We start from the raw sequence: 18,089 nt of genomic DNA, 5'->3' as shown, positions 1-18,089 counted from the left end.
AAAAGGTGCAGCACAGGAGGTTTTATGTTTTTACAGAATTTGAACTAGTTGAAGATACAACTACGCAGCTGGAGGAGTTCTGGTTCGACCATATTTAGACCATATTTAAAAAGGATTTTTTTATTTAAAATAAATTTTTTAGTTTTTAGTTTTGGCGTAATTACTGCTCTGAGTTGGTTGTTTTTTTTCAGCAAAAGTCATGATTTGGAGTCTGTATATTCTCCACCTAACATTAAATCAATCATTAAATTAGTTTAAGATTATTTATAATTGATTAATGATTAATTGATTGTGTCAGTTTTAGTTACAGCAACATCTAACTCCCCTTTGGAATTAATGAAGTATTACTGAGCATTGAAGTGACAAATACATACATCCGGTTTGCATTATTAGTCCATGACTCATTCTGACCATTTATAGAGCTATTCAACACAGTAATTGAAATCAAATGTTGAAAATGTATTTATTTCTAATCTGGAAAATCCTTATTTGAACCACTATTTTTAATAAAATAAATTTTACCCTTCTGGTGTTGATTTTGGGTTGCTTTAAAAACAGACAAATTGGATTTCTAATCTGCTGTTTTAAACTCTTTCTGATAAACTTCAGTTCTCAAACATCTGATCCAGGCTGAACTGTGATGTGTTTTTTTTTTTTTTTTTGTTTAACCATTTTTATTTGTACCTGGTTCATCTGTTTTTAATAATCATATCAGTTCCGCTTTAGTTAAATATCACTAGCCTAGTTAAAGAGTTATTGACCAACATATGTTAAATTTAGATTGAATAGAATTTGTTCGGAAATTCTTACATATTAAGAGAAGTTGAATTAATGTCATAGATGTTCAGTTTTTGGTTTAAAAAGCTCTGATCACTCTTTCATCCATTGTCTTTATACTGCAGCCATATTGGACTGGTTTTCACAGTGTGATACATAGTCATTTTATTTAATATAAAATAAGATAAATGCTTAATGCTTTTAAACAATGTTTAAAAAACTAAAAAAGTTCTCTTAAAAATGTTTTGGAACATAAGCGGTTGGACAAGACAATGTTTTCATGCTGATATAAAGCTCTTCCACCTTCTTAGAATCCACTGGCTCCATCTGTTATAAAAACAGTAGCACTAGTGACTAACTTCATAGAAATCCAGGGACATGAGTGATCAAAGCAGTTAATGAAAAACTGTAGGAACTTTAAACAGGTTTCTGAGGATTCATCAATACAGGAAGCAGGAAAAGAGTCAATGATTAAAGGCACCGCAAGATTAATGGAACTGTTTAGAATTACATTGGATGTCAGTTAATTTTCCCCTTTTCCTGCTTTGCCTTTAATGGGTCTCAGAGAAAATATGGGTAATAATCATTTTCAGAGCAAATATGAATACATTAATTAAGGCTCAACTAATAAAAACACCAAAAGCCATAAAAATGAATTGTTCAAACTGATACCAGGCAGAAAAATGGAGGGAATTTTGCAAACATTAAAAAAGAAAACCATGTAAATCCTAATAAAAGGGGGGTTACTTTGGAAATACTCACTTCTGCAGGACTTCGTCCCGGCCACAGACTTTAAGCAAATAACTAGAGAAGTCTACCTGGTCCAGTTCGTCATGAACCCAGCAGAGAGTCTGACTGATCAACAGCTCTACTGGAGAACTCACTGGAGAGGAGAGAAAGGGAAGATATACAAGTCAAAGGCATTAAGAAGAATTTTTTTTTATGTTACTGAGCATAAACACAGAAGGACCCATGTGTATTACATCAGATGTGCTAGCTCTGGCCACACACCAATATTACACCTGTTATAAACCCTGGATCATAGAAATGTACATATCATATTAAACAATAAGATTACAGCATCAATTTCCATGAGTTTTTTCTTAATATAAGTTGATTTGAAAAATGAAAACAATCTTGTTCTTAAGATATGCGAGAGTTCTGCTCTGGAAGAAACGAGAAAATACACCTTGCAGACATTACTTTTTTTCACATTAATAAATAGAAAGTAGCCTAATACATGTCATGTGTTCATACTGGCCGTCATCCATCTGGTATAAGCATAAAAAAATATATATTTTGGGGAATATAAACACAAGAATGTGTAGAATTACTTTATTAATTTATGAGAATCATAAAAAAAAAGTACTAAGATTTGGGTTTCTGAATCAGGGATATTCTTTTTTGCATCGATCAGAGCAAACCTGACTTATCAGAGCAAAAGAAAAAAAAAGTCACACAGAGCATCGTGCTAGGCGGTGAACAGTTGAGTCATCAGCTATGTGCTGGTTGGATAACAGGGCTGTTAAAAAGCGATGAGTTTATTATTCTGGAAGCCTAGAAATAATATGGACCACCACAAATTCTTCTCCCTATTGGATTTAAGCCTATGCTGAAGTGATGAATGATGCACTAAATAAAGACATCAGCCTCATTTTGTTTCTTTTTTTTCCCTAAGGACACAGGCATTTAAATATATTTATCCTCTTAAATTTCCTGATGTTCTCATTATAAAACTGACTTTATGGTGATTTTTTAAAACTGCTATTAAAGAGTAGATCGTGTGTCAGAGCAGCTGATTTTGTTTATTACATAATGCCACTTTGCACATACAGAGTTCAGCAGGCTGAGGTGATTTGTAATCGCGCTTATATAGATGGGATGCTCATTTTGTTTATATATAATTATTTAGTAGGCCTATAGCAATGAAAAAAGGAACTGTTTTCCATTTCTCTCTATTATGTAATGAAATAAAAAAACAGCATTTTCTGATAATATTGGTTTTAAGTTAAAAAAATAAATGAAGGGATGATAGAAACATTTACAATTGTACAGACATTGTCTAATGGGTATGATTTACAGTTGATGTTGGCGTTTATTCTAAGTGCTGCATAGATTTTCTTGACTGCTGAGAATGTGCAAGCAGTGCATGATTTCGCAAGCGTCCAGCATTGGTCTCCGGCCACCCCTGGTTCACTTGATTTTCCAAGCTGGCTGTTAGAGGCCTTGAAGAATCCTCAGGGACTCTATGAAGAGCAGAACTAATAAAGTACTAATACATTCCTGAGAATATGCTTGTTCATTTGAAAAATATTTGAATCCAAATCAATATACAAACAAGTAAATGTGATATGTAGAATAAACAAAACAAAATGAATATATCATAATTTTTAGCAGTTGTTTTCTTGTTCTTGGTAGATCATGGTAAAGATTGATATAGATCATAGTAAAGATTCAACGTAAAATTTTTGTGTTAATAAAGAACTTTGCGTCTTGTACTAGTGTCTGTCCTGAATTAGACCAGGAAAGATCAGATGTTTGGCTGATAGCACAAAAAATAACAAAAACACCCAAAGCAAAATTTGACAGCTATAAATGTTCCATTAATACTGGCTTATGTGTGAAAGCTGCCAAAATAAGCACAAAGAATTTTAATTGCTGAAATGTTGATTTTTTTTTATGTGCGAAACATAACATCTATCCAACTTTAGAATAACATACCAGGTTATATTAGACAAATATTGTTCATCAGAAATATATGTGTTCTTAGGACTTCTGTGTAATCCCACTGACTGAGAGGGAGGAGAGCTCAGCATCCACACAGCAGAAGACTGGGAGCGGAGCGCTGCTGATAATCCACAAACTCAGACAAACAGGCTCAGAGGCAAAGAGGGATAGAGAGTTCGCAGCCTGGAACATTTGGGCTTTGGACTCGGCATCTCTGCTCGGGTTACTTCACAGGCAAACAGCAGAGACCACCTCTGACTCCAGCATCAACAGACCACCACCCTTCAGAGGAATGGATTTTTCTCTCTGCTATAGAACTAGCAGCAGTTCTGCTAACAATACAGATCAATACACGGGTGTTTTAAACTAAAGTTTGACCAAGCCTACCTCTAGCAGCTATAAAACAGGTTTGCTTTTATGGTTTAAGCAAGATGAGAGGGTGAGTAAAACCAGAAGTTACTTAATATGTGATAAATTAACCAGACAAACAGTTTTAAAGACGTGGATGCAGAGATGGAAGCAGACACAAGCAAACAGACAACAAGAACCTGCAGCTATGTTTACAATTCAAAATCGGACATCTATGCTGATGAATTGCTTTTTTTTAACCTTTCACTGGAAAATGCAAAACCAGAACAAATTGAACAAATTATACTTTTAGAAAACTTGCTCGTATTTCAATCATGCCTTCTCGGAGTTTACCTGAATAAAGTGCAACTAAAAACAACCTTGCAAACAAACACAATCTGAACTAATTCCACATAAAAGGGATAAGGTTGAAATATTAAAATATTTTCACAGCTAAGTATTTTCAAAACCTGTAATACTAACCTCCAACAATGGACAAGATGGCAAAACATGTTACCCTTATTTTTTACTTTAAGATAATAATTTCCCTAAGTAAAAACTTGACCTATTAAGAAAAACTAACTAGTTATTGTTTTCAAATAGCTGTTATTGTAATAGATTTTATTTCCTTTAAATAAAAAGTTGAAAAATTGAGCCAAGACTTGAAAATAAAGTTACTCTCAAACACTCCAGCACTTTAAATTAGAGGGTAAAACCTCATATCATGTTCTATTTTAAAACCTGAGGGTTACTTAGGACGCCCAACAAGGACAAAAACAAAACCGTGTTTGTCCACTTGCATAGAACAGCTAAATGTGATATGAGCCATTTTCTGGGTAAATATTTTTCTGTTTTCAAAAATCCATAAAAAAAAAAAAAATAAAATAAAATTAACTTTGTTCAATTTTGACTTAGGCATAGGGCAGGGCGATATAGAAAAAAAGATTATCAATAAAAAAAAAATGCATATTGATCGATATCGATAATTATTGAAAAGATTTGAAACCATATTTTATGTGCAACTCTGCCTGGACTTTTTATGATATTGCTAAATGATTTAATTTTAATAAAGAACACAAACACAGACTTCCATTTAAATATTTATTTAACCAACTTTTTTAACCATAACAGAATTGTTTTAAAGAAAAATAACTTAAGAGACCTGAGTTATGTTATTAAATACTGACAAAGAATAAACTAAAGTGACCAGAAAAGTGACCAAAATAAATATAACAAATACATAAATAGAATACCCTATTTGGGTGGGAATAGTACACCACCAGCTTGTGGTAATTAAAAAGATTGTAGGACTAGGCTACCATGTAAACTTCACTCAACAAGAACAAAAACCCAAATCAACTCAACCTTTAGCCTAGCATTTCTATGGGGTATTATTTCTCACCCCTATTCTTCTAGAGGTGCTGCGGGCACCTCGTTATGGTTCAGCTTAGTTTCCTGCTTTTACCTGAGTTATTACTTTGAAGTTGCTGGCCCCTCAGCATTTTCTCTCAATTGTTAGAACTACGTGCCCCGAACTGAATGAATCTATCTATCTATCTATCTATCTATCTATCTATCTATCTATCTATCTATCTATATTCCTCCGAAGATTCCTCGGAGGAGAGCCGCGTCGGGGCCTACACAGCTCGTACTCCTGCGGGTGTGAGCGGCTGAGATGATAAAAAAAAGTTGGTTGTGTTATCAGACTTCGTTTTCACTGGTTCCCGACACATTTTACAGATGACTGTGGTTTGTTTTTTGTCCGACTTGCCATGACCGAAATACTGGCGAACTACAAAAACCCTTCTTTGGAACAATTTCCTCCTCCTCTCCTGCTGCGACATCTTCATGTGCTCTGTGTTGTGGTTTGAGAGGGCGGCGCTTGGTGACGGCGTGCCTGGGTCCGCGATTGTGATTGGTTGGGAGGAAGCAGTGACTAGCATAAACCTACATGCTAGGCTACAATGAGAAGGAAGGAAAACTGCTTTTCTTTATCGAACTTTTATCGACCCTGTTTTTTTCTATTGCGCCACACGTCTATCGATCGATATATATCGTTATTGAATTATCGCCCAGCCCTAGTTAGGCATACATCCTGTAAGGTTTGGCCACTAGGGGCGCTAAATTTATAACTTTCATGTTTAGCGCACCTGGTGGCACTGTCACAAAAGTCAACAAACAGTCAGTCGGCCAGCCTCCCGTGTCTTTTGATTGGGTACTGTGCTAGGCGCCCAGATTCAGCTCGGAGGACGTGAGAAACCCTGCTGCTTTCTGGAGAGCACTGCCGGGGCACGCCGGACCACGCCGCGTATAGGACCAGCGGTGGAGCTCCAGTGATCAGCTACTGGTTTGGATGGGGCATCTCGGTTAGCTTTTGTTTGTAGCCTGCTAGCTTTCTCTGCCTGCATTTTTCTTCTACTAAACATCAAAAGTAATAAAGATATATGACTGTATACTAGGAGCAAAGTGCTAACTTACCAGTCTAATAATTAAGTTGAGAAAAGAGAATCGCCTTTATATCCGGCTTCTTCTTTCAGCCTGTGCCAACGAATAAACTCCTTTCCAAGATCGATTCTTGTTTTAAATCGTGCACGATCTCTTTCACGTTTTCTCTTTTTAGCCTCCTCAGAAGGTTTAAACTTTTTCCTTGCTGGTGCCATGACCACTAGTCGAGCAGGCGGAAAAATAGTAGAGGAAAAGCTCTAAGAACCGATATAACAACCTGTGGCTGTGGTGATATGTTCTTCCAGGTCACATGACGTGGCCAACGACTGTGCGCCTTCTCCCAACTTACATAGTCTCTATTTTAAGAGGGGACCCCCGCTCGTAGCATCGATAGTGTCAAGTACTGTATATTGGCCTGAGGAATCATTTGAAATAACTCATATGCATCAACTATTTAGGTCACAGAGTCCACGGTGTGCCTTTAATAAATTCTGTTTACTAGGTAATATAAAAAAGGCAAACATATTAAAGGAATAGTACACCCAAAACATGATTAGCCTTCATTTTCTACTCACCTCCATGCTGAACAACACTCTGGAGTACTTTTTTGATATCTCAAATGCATCTGGAGATCTGGGAGGCTTCTTGCTGTCTGCTGACATTCAAATAATGGAGGTCCATGGCGCCCGAGACAGAAAGGTCCATAAAAGTCCACAAAAACGTGTCAATATTCCTCCATACTGCTCGTCCAATGTAATCCAAGTGTCCTGAGTGGGTAGCATCCAGAATTTACTCGAAACGAAGTCATTTAGAATGTTTTTAGAGCATAAACAGTAGTGTATAGGATTTCCTAATAGCGCCCCCATGCGCGCTCACGATTCTACGGAAGCCGGCAGACCAAACCAGCGCATTCAGCTCGGCAAAGAACTCATGCTCTTCCTCAACACTGAAGTCCTCAGACATTTTTCTTTCGTTGTTTCTTTCTTTGCACAGGTAAACAGCACATTTCTTCTTCTACGCTTGCATTATCGGCAGACCAGACGCTGAATGCGCACTTTCTTCCGGTTTGGTCTGCCGGCTTCCGTAGAATCGTGAGCGCGCATGGGGGCGCTATTAGGAAATCCTATACACTACTGTTTATGCTCTAAAAACATTCTAAATGACTTCGTTTCGAGTAAATTCTGGATGCTACCCACTCAGGACACTTGGATTACATTGGACGAGCAGTATGGAGGAATATTGACACGTTTTTGTGGACTTTTATGGACCTTTCTGTCTCGGGCGCCATGGACCTCCATTATTTGAATGTCAGCAGACAGCAAGAAGCCTCCCAGATCTCCAGATGCATTTGAGATATCAAAAAAGTACTCCAGAGTGTTGTTCAGCATGGAGGTGAGTAGAAAATGAAGGCTAATCATGTTTTGGGTGTACTATTCCTTTAAGTCATAAGAGTGATGTACAACATTCTGAGTTCCATACAAAAATAACAAATTTAATAAAGATAATTTGCAATATCAGTAATATAAATATTTAAAACAGAAGCAGTATTGATATGTGTCGTCTTTATAAGAGGAGGGAAACTCCTATTTAATCTAAACACCCAAAAAGTCACCTTTACTGCTACGGTGAAGAAGGATGGGGAGGAAGAACAAAGAAGGGAAAACAAATCACATAATTCTAGACTCTGTGCATTATATAATTCTTTCTAAAGTTGGAGTTTTAAGCAGATGAAACACTGATTATTATTCCATCTACTTCAGACAGTTGAACAGTGCCATACCCTCCTTAGGGACTCCTTCATGTGTGCGAATGATAAAGAACATTATCTGCTTTGGCAGATTTTCACCCTCTTTTTATTCTGAATAATCAAATATTTCAATACTGCCCACAGCTGCATCTAACAAAGATAACTGCTGCCATGTTACCCAACAAGTTAAAACAAACATACAGCCTTCCAGGATCTAATCAAAGCTGAATGTGTCTGAACAAACTCTAAGCTTTGCAATAAATCTTCTTCTTTAAGAGGAAATAATTCTGATAGTTCACAGCCTTTACAAAAAAAAAACAAACTTAGAGCCAGTAGTCCTTGCTTTTTCTAAAAAAGCTATAAAAAAGCTGATAGTTTTGTTGTATCCCAAACATTTCTATATAGCAGCCAGTAGCACATAACCCAGCTTTTACATCATTGCTTTTCGTCTTCTCCATTACGCTTAAAATCATTGTTTTTATGCAACTTCTCCAAACTATTTCCAGAAATATGTCCTTGGCTTTTCTTTGTTATAAATTCATGTCTCCTTAACTCCCTTCCCCCTCTCTTTAAACATTCTTCTTCGTTTCATTAGTGCACTGCTTTCCTCCTTCCTCTCTCCTCTCCTCAGCCACAATATGTAAAGAATCCTCACATCCAGCAGCATTTTATTTCCAGGCTCATGAAGATTTAATCTTTTCTGCAAGATCTGTATAAAAACTTGCACAAAGATCTTTGATTACTGCAGCTTATTTTTCTGCACTGTAACTTAACCGATAATATCTTAAAATCAGCCAGAGAAGGGAGGGTTCTATTGTCCTTTGCAAAAATAACAATTCTACACAATTAGGGACACAGTTGCAGCTCATAAAAGTTGATATGAAAAAACTAAAGAAACTGTAAGAAGAGATCAAAAACAGAGATTTGAAAACCTCTGTTTGATAAAGTTAAATTAAAAAAAAGGATAAACAGAAAAAAAAATGCAGAATCAGACCCATTTCAATTGGATGTCTTCACTTCCCTTCATGAAGGCCAGAACTGAGGCCCATTGTTTCTAAGAGAGGATTTTTGTCCCATTAGACAAATGCAGACCTCAACAATGTAGGTCAACACATTGCTGAAGACAAAACTGCTCTACACTAAATAAAAACAAAAGAAACAGGGAAACTGATTTTAGCTAGAGAGTGGGGTAGTGATGTTTAGGTGGAAAGGGAAGCAAACCTGGACAGACTGCAGCAATCCTAAAAGATGAATCAGGTGCACTGTAGATGGAGGAATATAGGGACTATAATTACTATGAGGTGTAGTCAGAGCTGGCCTTTTCAGAGAGGCCCATCAGAAACAGAGAGATTTTTTTACTAAGAATGTTAGCACAAGCAACGAATTATCAAAGTTACTTAAACCATTGGTACCTTCATCCTTTCTGCTAAAAATGCATCAAGCTAAAGAAGGAAATACAATAGAGTAAGAAAACAGGTTACATAAATTAAGCGGTCACAGAGGTAGAGCAGGGAATTGGTTATTATTGTAGAGTTGAATATGAACAGTTTAAATAAACTCTGCTTGCTAACTAGGAGACCTCTGATCTCAATTGGCCACCTGAGGATTTAATTAGAGGCATTGGAGCAGGTTAGAATGTAGATACATGCCACACTTTTAAGATCTGCATTAGTAAGAGGTTTATAAACCCAAGTACATTTTATTTATCTGCCTCACAATTTTTGAAAAACACGATGAAGCACAGCAAACTTTGCTAAGGGTTGCACCTCAATGCAGTTTGAGGACTGATTGTCGAGAAAATGCATTTTTCCACAAAGAAACAACACAGCAGGAAAGATAAAGAACAAGAGTGAGGAGTTATTTGGCAGCTTGGCTTGTGCTTTCTTTCTAGCATCCCTAACTGGACATCTAAACTCCTCACAATTAAAGGGAAAAGGGTGAGAAAATGTCTCAAGATGGCTTCATCTCTGTATTAGGCATTCAGCATATCTGACAATGCATAAATATTGGCAAGTGTCACAATAACATAAAATTAGAGATTTTTTTGCCGTCTCTTGAAGACTTAACCAGCTTAGAACATTCAAATAATACATCATACCACATCCCAACATTTAACTTCTACTCATGCTCATTTTTATTTTCCTTAACTGATTCAAAGAAAGCTACTGGTTAAAATGTTGATTCATGCTAACTTATGAGATGCTTACCATCACAGGTGAAAGTTACAGGCTGCTGAGATTCAGGGATTTCAATAGAAACCTTGACAGAGCAGTTGCTGTCGGTTCCACTTTCTCTCTGCGTGATGACGGGGCTTAGGACGAAGCCAGGGTTAGTTCCTATGTCGCTGTGAGGGAATTTGGAACGTAGGCTGGAAGAGAAAGAAAATCAACACATTTACTTTTAGATACATTTGTCTTCTTGAACAGCATGGAAAAAGCCCGCCTGGTGCATTAATCAGATGATATGGAATAGGCCTCTAGATAAATCATGGAAGAATTAAAATGTAAATACTTGAGAGCAGAATGTCCAGGTGAGGCAAATGGTTTGAAACCTAGCTTATCTGATCAAATATTAAGAAAGTTTTTCCTATGTCACATTTCCAAATGTTAATTGACCGCCCAGGATGTGGAGATGCTGTCAGACATAAGTGTTCATAGTGAAAGCACATGCAGTGAGCACGGTCTCATCAGAGCTCCACCCAAACCAAATACTGTGGGGAGAAATGCTGTGCAGAACCAGTGCACATGCATCTAGAAATTTGCCATTTGCAAACGCTTCAATAATTGAAGCAAAAAAAGTTTCTGCTATATTTCATCCTTTAATTTACTACAGACAAACTAATGTTTTATTTCTTATTTTCCCATTAGCACTGATGCTGCATTTTGATACTTGAACTGATTCAAGGTTGCGATTATTTATATATGGATTGCAAACAAAATGCTGGTTCCATGATTTATTGTTTTAGATTTTTACCTTTAGTTATCAGTTGATAAAATTAGCATTTTAAATTACAGATGGGAATTCAGAACTTTGTTAAAAATGTAAACAAAAGTTGTGGCTTTTTTATTATTTATTATTTTGATTTCTTCTTCTTCTGTCCGCTTATAATATATGTACATCCTCCCAATAGAAGGCAGCACTATGATTGATAGTGGCACTTTACAGCGACACAAACATGGTGAGCAGAACAATCCACGTGATGATCGTTTTGTGACTGAACTATATTAAGAGTTGGATGATCTCTCTCCACCACCTTCACTAGAGACAGAGGAAATTGGGGGAACAGAGGGAGGTTCTCTACAAGATCCCACAACACTGAGTGTACTGGTTTGAGCTTCTGGCTTAGAGCTTATGGACACTGCTCTCTCCTCCCACATACAGTGGTTCTAATACAGAACATCCTCAAATATCCAAACCAAACATCCATATAATCAAGAATAAACCAATGTTATGTCTTCTGACCCATTGATACAAAGTGAATGCCAAATTATTTGGCACTACAAAGATAAGGCAAACTCCTTTCGGTCTAATTTTAATAAATTTTCCATTTCATAGAAATATCAAAATGAATGTTTTTTTAAAGAGCTTTAGGGTCCCTTATACTAGACTAGAAAGATGATACAGACTGTATTTATCCAATTTAATGCATTTAATATTTTCATTATTTGAATAATGTGAAATTTTCTTCTCCGATTGTAAGAAAATCTTTTAATTTATTGTTAGTCTCTAAGCGAATAGCCACGATAGAGCTGCTGATGCCAGTCCTGCTAAATCACACCCCTGCCTCAGCCAGTAGCAAAAACCGGATGCAGTAACTCCTTTTTAACCTAATGTGGGTGCCAAAGAGGCCATTTTAGACACAAAAGCAGGGCTAATGTGAAGTAAAATCTAAAAATAATGCCTGGAACATCTAATTATAGTTTAACGTGCATTTAGGGATGAACTGTCCCTTAAAATGTATAAATATATAAAAACAAACAATATTAATTAAAAAATATTTCTGTATGAAAAAAATAACTTCTTTTAAAATTTCCATGAACACGTTTAAAAAAAAAAAAGAGTAAATTTTTTTTTTTGACAAAGTGAATACTTTTGGCAATATAGAATATAATCCGACATGCAGTTATATTGTAGAAATGTTATTGTACTGCTGATAGAAGTGATTTCATCTTACCTTCCCAAGTCTTTACAAAAGGCAACAATCTCCAGGTTCTGGGCATCTTGCTCCTCCAGCACAGTGTTCTTCACCAAACCTTTGCCCTTACCCTAACAAAGCAAAGGAGTCACAGAATAATGAAAACAAGAACTATTAAAAGAAAAACACAACAGATAAACATAGGAAAAAAATCTAATTTGGCAAAACTAAAAAATTGGTGGTCGGCCGTTAACACCAGACTCCTATCGGGTGATAAAAAAAATTTGATGTTAATCTATTCTCAAAGTTGGTTTGGGAGCTGGGTCTATAGCTATGACTTAGCACGGATGTATATCTGGGGGGGTTGAACAAATCAGTCTTGTGTGTAGGCCTACTGCTAACACATCAAATGTGACGTGTCAACATGGAAGCAGCTATAAACCCCCTAGGTTTGCTTAAGAGAAAATTTTTTTTTAAGAACGACCATGGCGACAAGCTTGTTCTCCAGGTGGCTACAGGTGACCCATGTAACTAACTACCTGCGAGGCGACCTATCATGAAGAGAATACATGACCAGCACACCTTAGAGAAAGCTGCTAAAGATGAGAAGTTGGTCGAGGCGACATGTTTAGCACTAATGGGGCACCACTGGACATCTATCAATAATGACAACTACCTCGCTGATACTGTACACCTCATCGATGCCAGCTGGAAACTTCACTCCTTCGCTTTAAGTGGCAGATGTTATATAATTTTAAATTACATTTAACCACGAATGATTCCCACAACATTATGTTTTCTTCTTGATGATTGCTTTGGTGAATGTGGGTAAATTGGGACACTTTTTGAAAATGTTGGATTAGTGATACTATGTGATGCAAACAGGAGATGAGGCCCTGGTCTAATGCGCCACCTGGCTTCAAAAACCTGTTCAAAGACATACTTTTACTTATCATTTAGGTAGCACAATCCTCATCTTATTTTATTCTCATCCTTATCTTATTTTCTTCTTGTGCTAATCTGATTTTAATTGTATCCTTATCTTATGTTATTCTTATTTGTATTACAATCTTATATTTCCCTCTTCTAGGGATTAATAAAGTAATTCTGATTGTTATTCATGAATCCCTTTGGCAGAATTCAAATGAGCCATTTTAATCTAGATTAATTCCAAGATTATGGTGAGATTAATCTAGATTTAAAAAAAAAAAATCTATGCCGACCTCTATGAAAAATACATATTTATTTAATGACCTAAAGTAAACACTTACATAAACATATATATCTACATTCATAGGGCAAAGTTGGTCAATGTCAGAGGAGCTTTAATGCTTAAAAGACAGATGAAGAGGAATTTTTTATTTAAACTTCCTTAACACGATAAATCCTACAGAGTGAACAACACATCAGGAATAATTATTATTTTACACACTTCAGATCTTTTTTGTTAGAATCTTTTGGAGTGACCAAGACTTAGCCTAACAATTTCTGGGTGTGTATTTTCTTCTAAATTACAGCTCTAAAGATCTTAATACAATAAAGCAGCACTCAAATAAAAGATTCAGAAATTTAGAACATTTGCACATTCATACAAAGAGTAATTAATCCTAAAACAGCTCTGTTTAAGATTTACTCTAAGAAATTCTTGGAGGCTAGAAATCATTACTACTTTCTGACTGTTACTGCTGTCTGGAATGTGCTTCCTGTGGCAAAGGAAATGAGAAGTGTAGGCTCCGCCCCTTCCTGCTACTGGCTCTGGATTGTCTGCAAAAGTGTTTAGTCACAGCTTGAAAATCTGTCTGACATCATCCCAAATGAGCCGGAGAGGGCAGCAAAGACAGAGGAGTGGATGAAACAAACATGCAGAATGTTGATAGTGGTTTGCTCCTTGTTTAGACTCTCATTAGGTTCACTTAGAGCTAAAAAAAAATGGCCAAAATATACAACTGGTAACTGGCCTCACCATGAAAGGGTTAGAGAACTAAAAATAAAAGTAGTAGCTTCAGAATCTAATTTTCCACAGTGTTCTCTATTCCCTTATAAGTGATAAAAATGAGGCATTTTGGAGAGGAAGGCCTCAAAGGCCTTCCTGTCAGGCTTTATCTTGTTTTTATTTCTGTATAATCAAATCACAGAGAGCAGATCTTATGGCAACCAATTACCAAAAGTAGAAAGCTATGAATACGCAATGTTTCTATTACAGGATGAATGGGCAGAGAAAATCTATTCAAAGCATGATTAGTGAGCAGCAAATACTGATGAAGAACAGTTTGGGTAAAGACATGTTTACTCCACGGATGGATTCACACCATGCAAATCATTTGGTCCATTTGTGTGGTGGGGTCTAATGCAAACTTTATTTTACTTTCATTTGGTAAGGTTAATTTCACTCGTTTCTCCACCTGGACAGAAATGACTTTTAAGACATTTTAATTTAAAGTCTTGACAGGAGTCTGAATGCACGCTGCAAGATCAACTCTGGCCTTTTTGAAATTGACCAAACATAGGAGGTGTGAATAAACCCAGAGAGCCAGAAACACAATCAACAGCAAGCAAACAGGTTGAAAAAAATTTGAGTAATGTAATCTCAGTGTAATGACTGCTGGATGACAGCAGACAGGTTTTCGCATCCAAAAACTGTTTTGGCTGTAATAATGGCTGCAGCGGCACAAACAGACTCAGGGAAGGTTCAATTACGATTACTAAATTGGTTGAAGATTATATCAATAATCAATTAATCACAATGAATCTGATTAATTGCTTCACCCCTAATTCCGGGGCCCTTTCCTTTTTAATATCAACATGCTATTCCTAGCTCAGATCATAGCAAACAAGAATATAACTATGCAGAGGACACACAGTTTTACATCACAATGTCACCAGGTGACTATTAACCCATCAGAGCTTTGTCTAGATGCAAAGAACAGATCAATATTTGGATAAGCTATAACTTTCTCCAACTGAAAAAAAAAGGAGGAGAGATCCAGAGTTATCTCACACTTTCAGATACTACAGCTAGAAACCATTGATTACTCTTTGTCTCATGATGTACTCAGACATGAGGTAAAATAAAAGCACATAAAGGCAGCTACTAAGTCAGTATTTTATCACCTGAAGAACATTTCCAGGATTAAATGACTAATGTCTATGCAAGATCCCAAATAACTCTTACATGCATTTATCTTTAGTAGAACTGATCATTGCAACAGTGTCTTTGTAGAAATCCATCAGACAGCTGCGGCTGATCCAAAACGCTTCTGCCAGTGTTCTCACTAGAGCTAAGAAAGTAGAGCACATCAGCCCAGTTCTGAAGTCCTTCTACTGGTTCCCTGTAGCTCAGAGAACAGATTTTACAATCATCCTGATAGTCTATAAATCACTGAATGGATCAGAGATTTGATTATAACAGATTTGTGGTCAGTGGTTCAACCTCCCAGACCACTCAGGTCTTCTAGTTCCAGCCTACCCTGTCCACCCAGAACTAGAACCAAACATGGAGAAGCAGAGTTTAGTCCCTTTGTTCCAATTATCTAGACCAAAGGTCTAGAAGACTGGAAAAAGTGCTAAAAAGCCTGAAGTTTTTTTGCTTTGTGTTTCTGATAGTTAACAACGGCTGTAAGAACAGTGGAAAAAAAAATTTTTTAAATAATTTTTGGTATGAATCGATGTAGGGATAATATCATAATCTATTCAGAATTGGAAAATATTTTGCAAGAGACTCAGACCTAACTGAAACGTGACAAAATGGGAGAAAAAAAAAATCTTGCAGAACAAGACGTCTATGTGACGGGCAGCCACAGAAAGCAACACAGGCGGAGAAAAGGGGAAAAAAGGGAGAGAGCAGTTAAAAAATATAGGATCAGTAGGAGCAACAAAATACCAGGATGGCAGTACTTTAAAGGTGTCACTATAAGTTAGAAGGAAGCGTCTCTGTTCTAAACATTAATCTGCTGCTCGACACTAAGTAGGAATGTGGCAGTCCGGAGCGATGAGAACAGCTCCTTTAGATTCACACATTGTGACTAAACCGTCATCTTTTCTCTCCACATCCGATATTGTGTCAGAACCCAGACTGTAACACCGGGAACACGCTGTGCAATGCGAAGGAAGATTAGTCATTTCACCGGAACAGACGTCATATGAGCCAATCTAAACGAGCAGATTTTTACACATCATCAATCTTGGCATCAACCATCTCATCATTGTTTATGTCTGATAGAATCCCGTTTCAGGTTTTGTTATGTGATTGAATATTTTCCTGCTTTAGAGGGATGTGAGCATCCTCTCTTTATAAACAAAGGAAGGGGAATGCAAGTTCAAATAAAGACAAGTATTAGAATCAATATTCGCTTCAAAGGGGTTCCTGAACACATCATCACAGTGAAAGATACGGACATGAAGTTTGATTTTTAATTTTTTCAAATGTCACTTGTCAACTGAGTAGAAAACGTTTAGGTTTTCAATCTAAAGCATATCTGAAATTTATAATCCTACCAGTTTTTAGTCTGCAGTGTTTTTAAAAATTCAACTATGTAAAAATAGGAAATGTAATTTCAATATATGGCTATTTTATGAAAGACATATTGCTAAAGTAAGCTTCATACCCTTTTTGAAATAATAAACTACATATATTTTACTATTTCAATTTCAAACCTTGTCCTCAATACTGAAGTGACTCTCTTCTAGTCACATAAGAGAGCAGCGATAAAAAAACAAAAAACATTTTACACCTGCCAGTGGTGCTGGCATTAAAACAGACCTTATTACTGTAAGCAAACTAAATTCTTATCAGGAAAGGATTGTTAAATTCTGTTCTAAAGTGAGAGATAATCAATAACAGAACAAATATGTTGAACAAAAATGTTAAACAAATGACACAAATGTTCAACTATTCCTGGTATTTTTTTCTGGGTCGACTCAACCTTTTAGTCCACTGAAGACAACTCTTGTGCAACTCCTCAGCCAATCTGACAAATGACACAATATCACTTTATTGGCCGCTTTCCTGTGAAAACATAACATCTATGAGTTGTTTTTTCTGCTTTTTGCCACACACATTTTCAGCTCATCAAACTGATTTTGATACAAATAAAGATAACATGGGTACATAAATTAAAAACAGTCTTCAAAGGACTTTAGGAAAATTAGATTTCCAACTAATCCGTCTGGATGTGACAAAGTCAATAAATTATTTACATGTTCAGAGCAGGTGATAATCAGGCTGCATTTGGCTTGTGTCATGCTGTATTTGACACCGTTCTTAGATCTGCTGCCTTACAGCAAGAAGTCCTTGGGTTCAAATCCTGACTAGGGCTCTTTCTGCATTTCTATCAGTATCCTGTATTTCTCCTTCTTTCTTTTTGGAGTTTCTATGTTTTACATCGATCTTTGTGGGTTCTCTCCTAATATTTCCTCCCATGCAGGAAATATCTGCATGCATAAATGAGTTTTTCTGATGTGTTTCTGTGTCTAAGAGTTCTGTGTGAAACTAACCACACAGCAAACAAACCCTTCTCTAAAGCTAAGGGACAGGTTAGAACCAGACAGTCGAAACCACGCAATGGAAAGGCTAAATGTTAAATAAGCATGTCAGTGATAAATTCATGAATTAATCTACAGTTGGTTAATCACACTGATCAACTAACAAAGCAGCCTTTTTCTTAGAAATCTCAGTTTTGTTCTTTAATCAAGAGTAGGGGTGGACGATATAACGAATATACTCGATGTATCTCGAGTTTTACGATAGTTAAAATGATTATCGCAGCCATTTAGTACAAATACACATGACGACATTCAGCCGTCTGCATATATTTTACTAAAAGTTTTATTTTTCCCCACACACTTCGAATGCATCATAAACCCCTCCTCCAAACAGGATTATTTTCTGTGGAGCACACATGCACAATGCAG

General features: G+C 36.5%; 1 protein-coding gene across 2 annotated transcripts in view; it reads right to left on the bottom strand.

The window, feature by feature from the left end:
- The window catches only part of pik3c2a (phosphatidylinositol-4-phosphate 3-kinase, catalytic subunit type 2 alpha), a 64,273-nt gene that overhangs the window by 21,238 nt on the left and 24,946 nt on the right, over positions 1-18,089 (bottom strand). For both annotated transcript variants that reach the window (XM_038294794.1, XM_038294795.1), the window contains 3 exons: positions 12,219-12,310; positions 10,252-10,412; positions 1,540-1,660 (listed from right to left, as the gene is read on the bottom strand). In XM_038294794.1, the coding sequence (XP_038150722.1) occupies positions 1,540-1,660; positions 10,252-10,412; positions 12,219-12,310 (374 nt within the window). The remainder of the gene's footprint in view (positions 1-1,539; positions 1,661-10,251; positions 10,413-12,218; positions 12,311-18,089) is intronic.

Source organism: Cyprinodon tularosa, unplaced genomic scaffold (assembly GCF_016077235.1).
Source record: "Cyprinodon tularosa strain WSP-4 unplaced genomic scaffold, ASM1607723v1 ctg346, whole genome shotgun sequence".
Taxonomy (NCBI): Eukaryota; Metazoa; Chordata; class Actinopteri; order Cyprinodontiformes; family Cyprinodontidae; genus Cyprinodon; species Cyprinodon tularosa.
The sequence above is the reverse complement of the archived record's forward strand: the minus strand, read 5'-3'. Positions and strand labels throughout refer to the sequence as shown.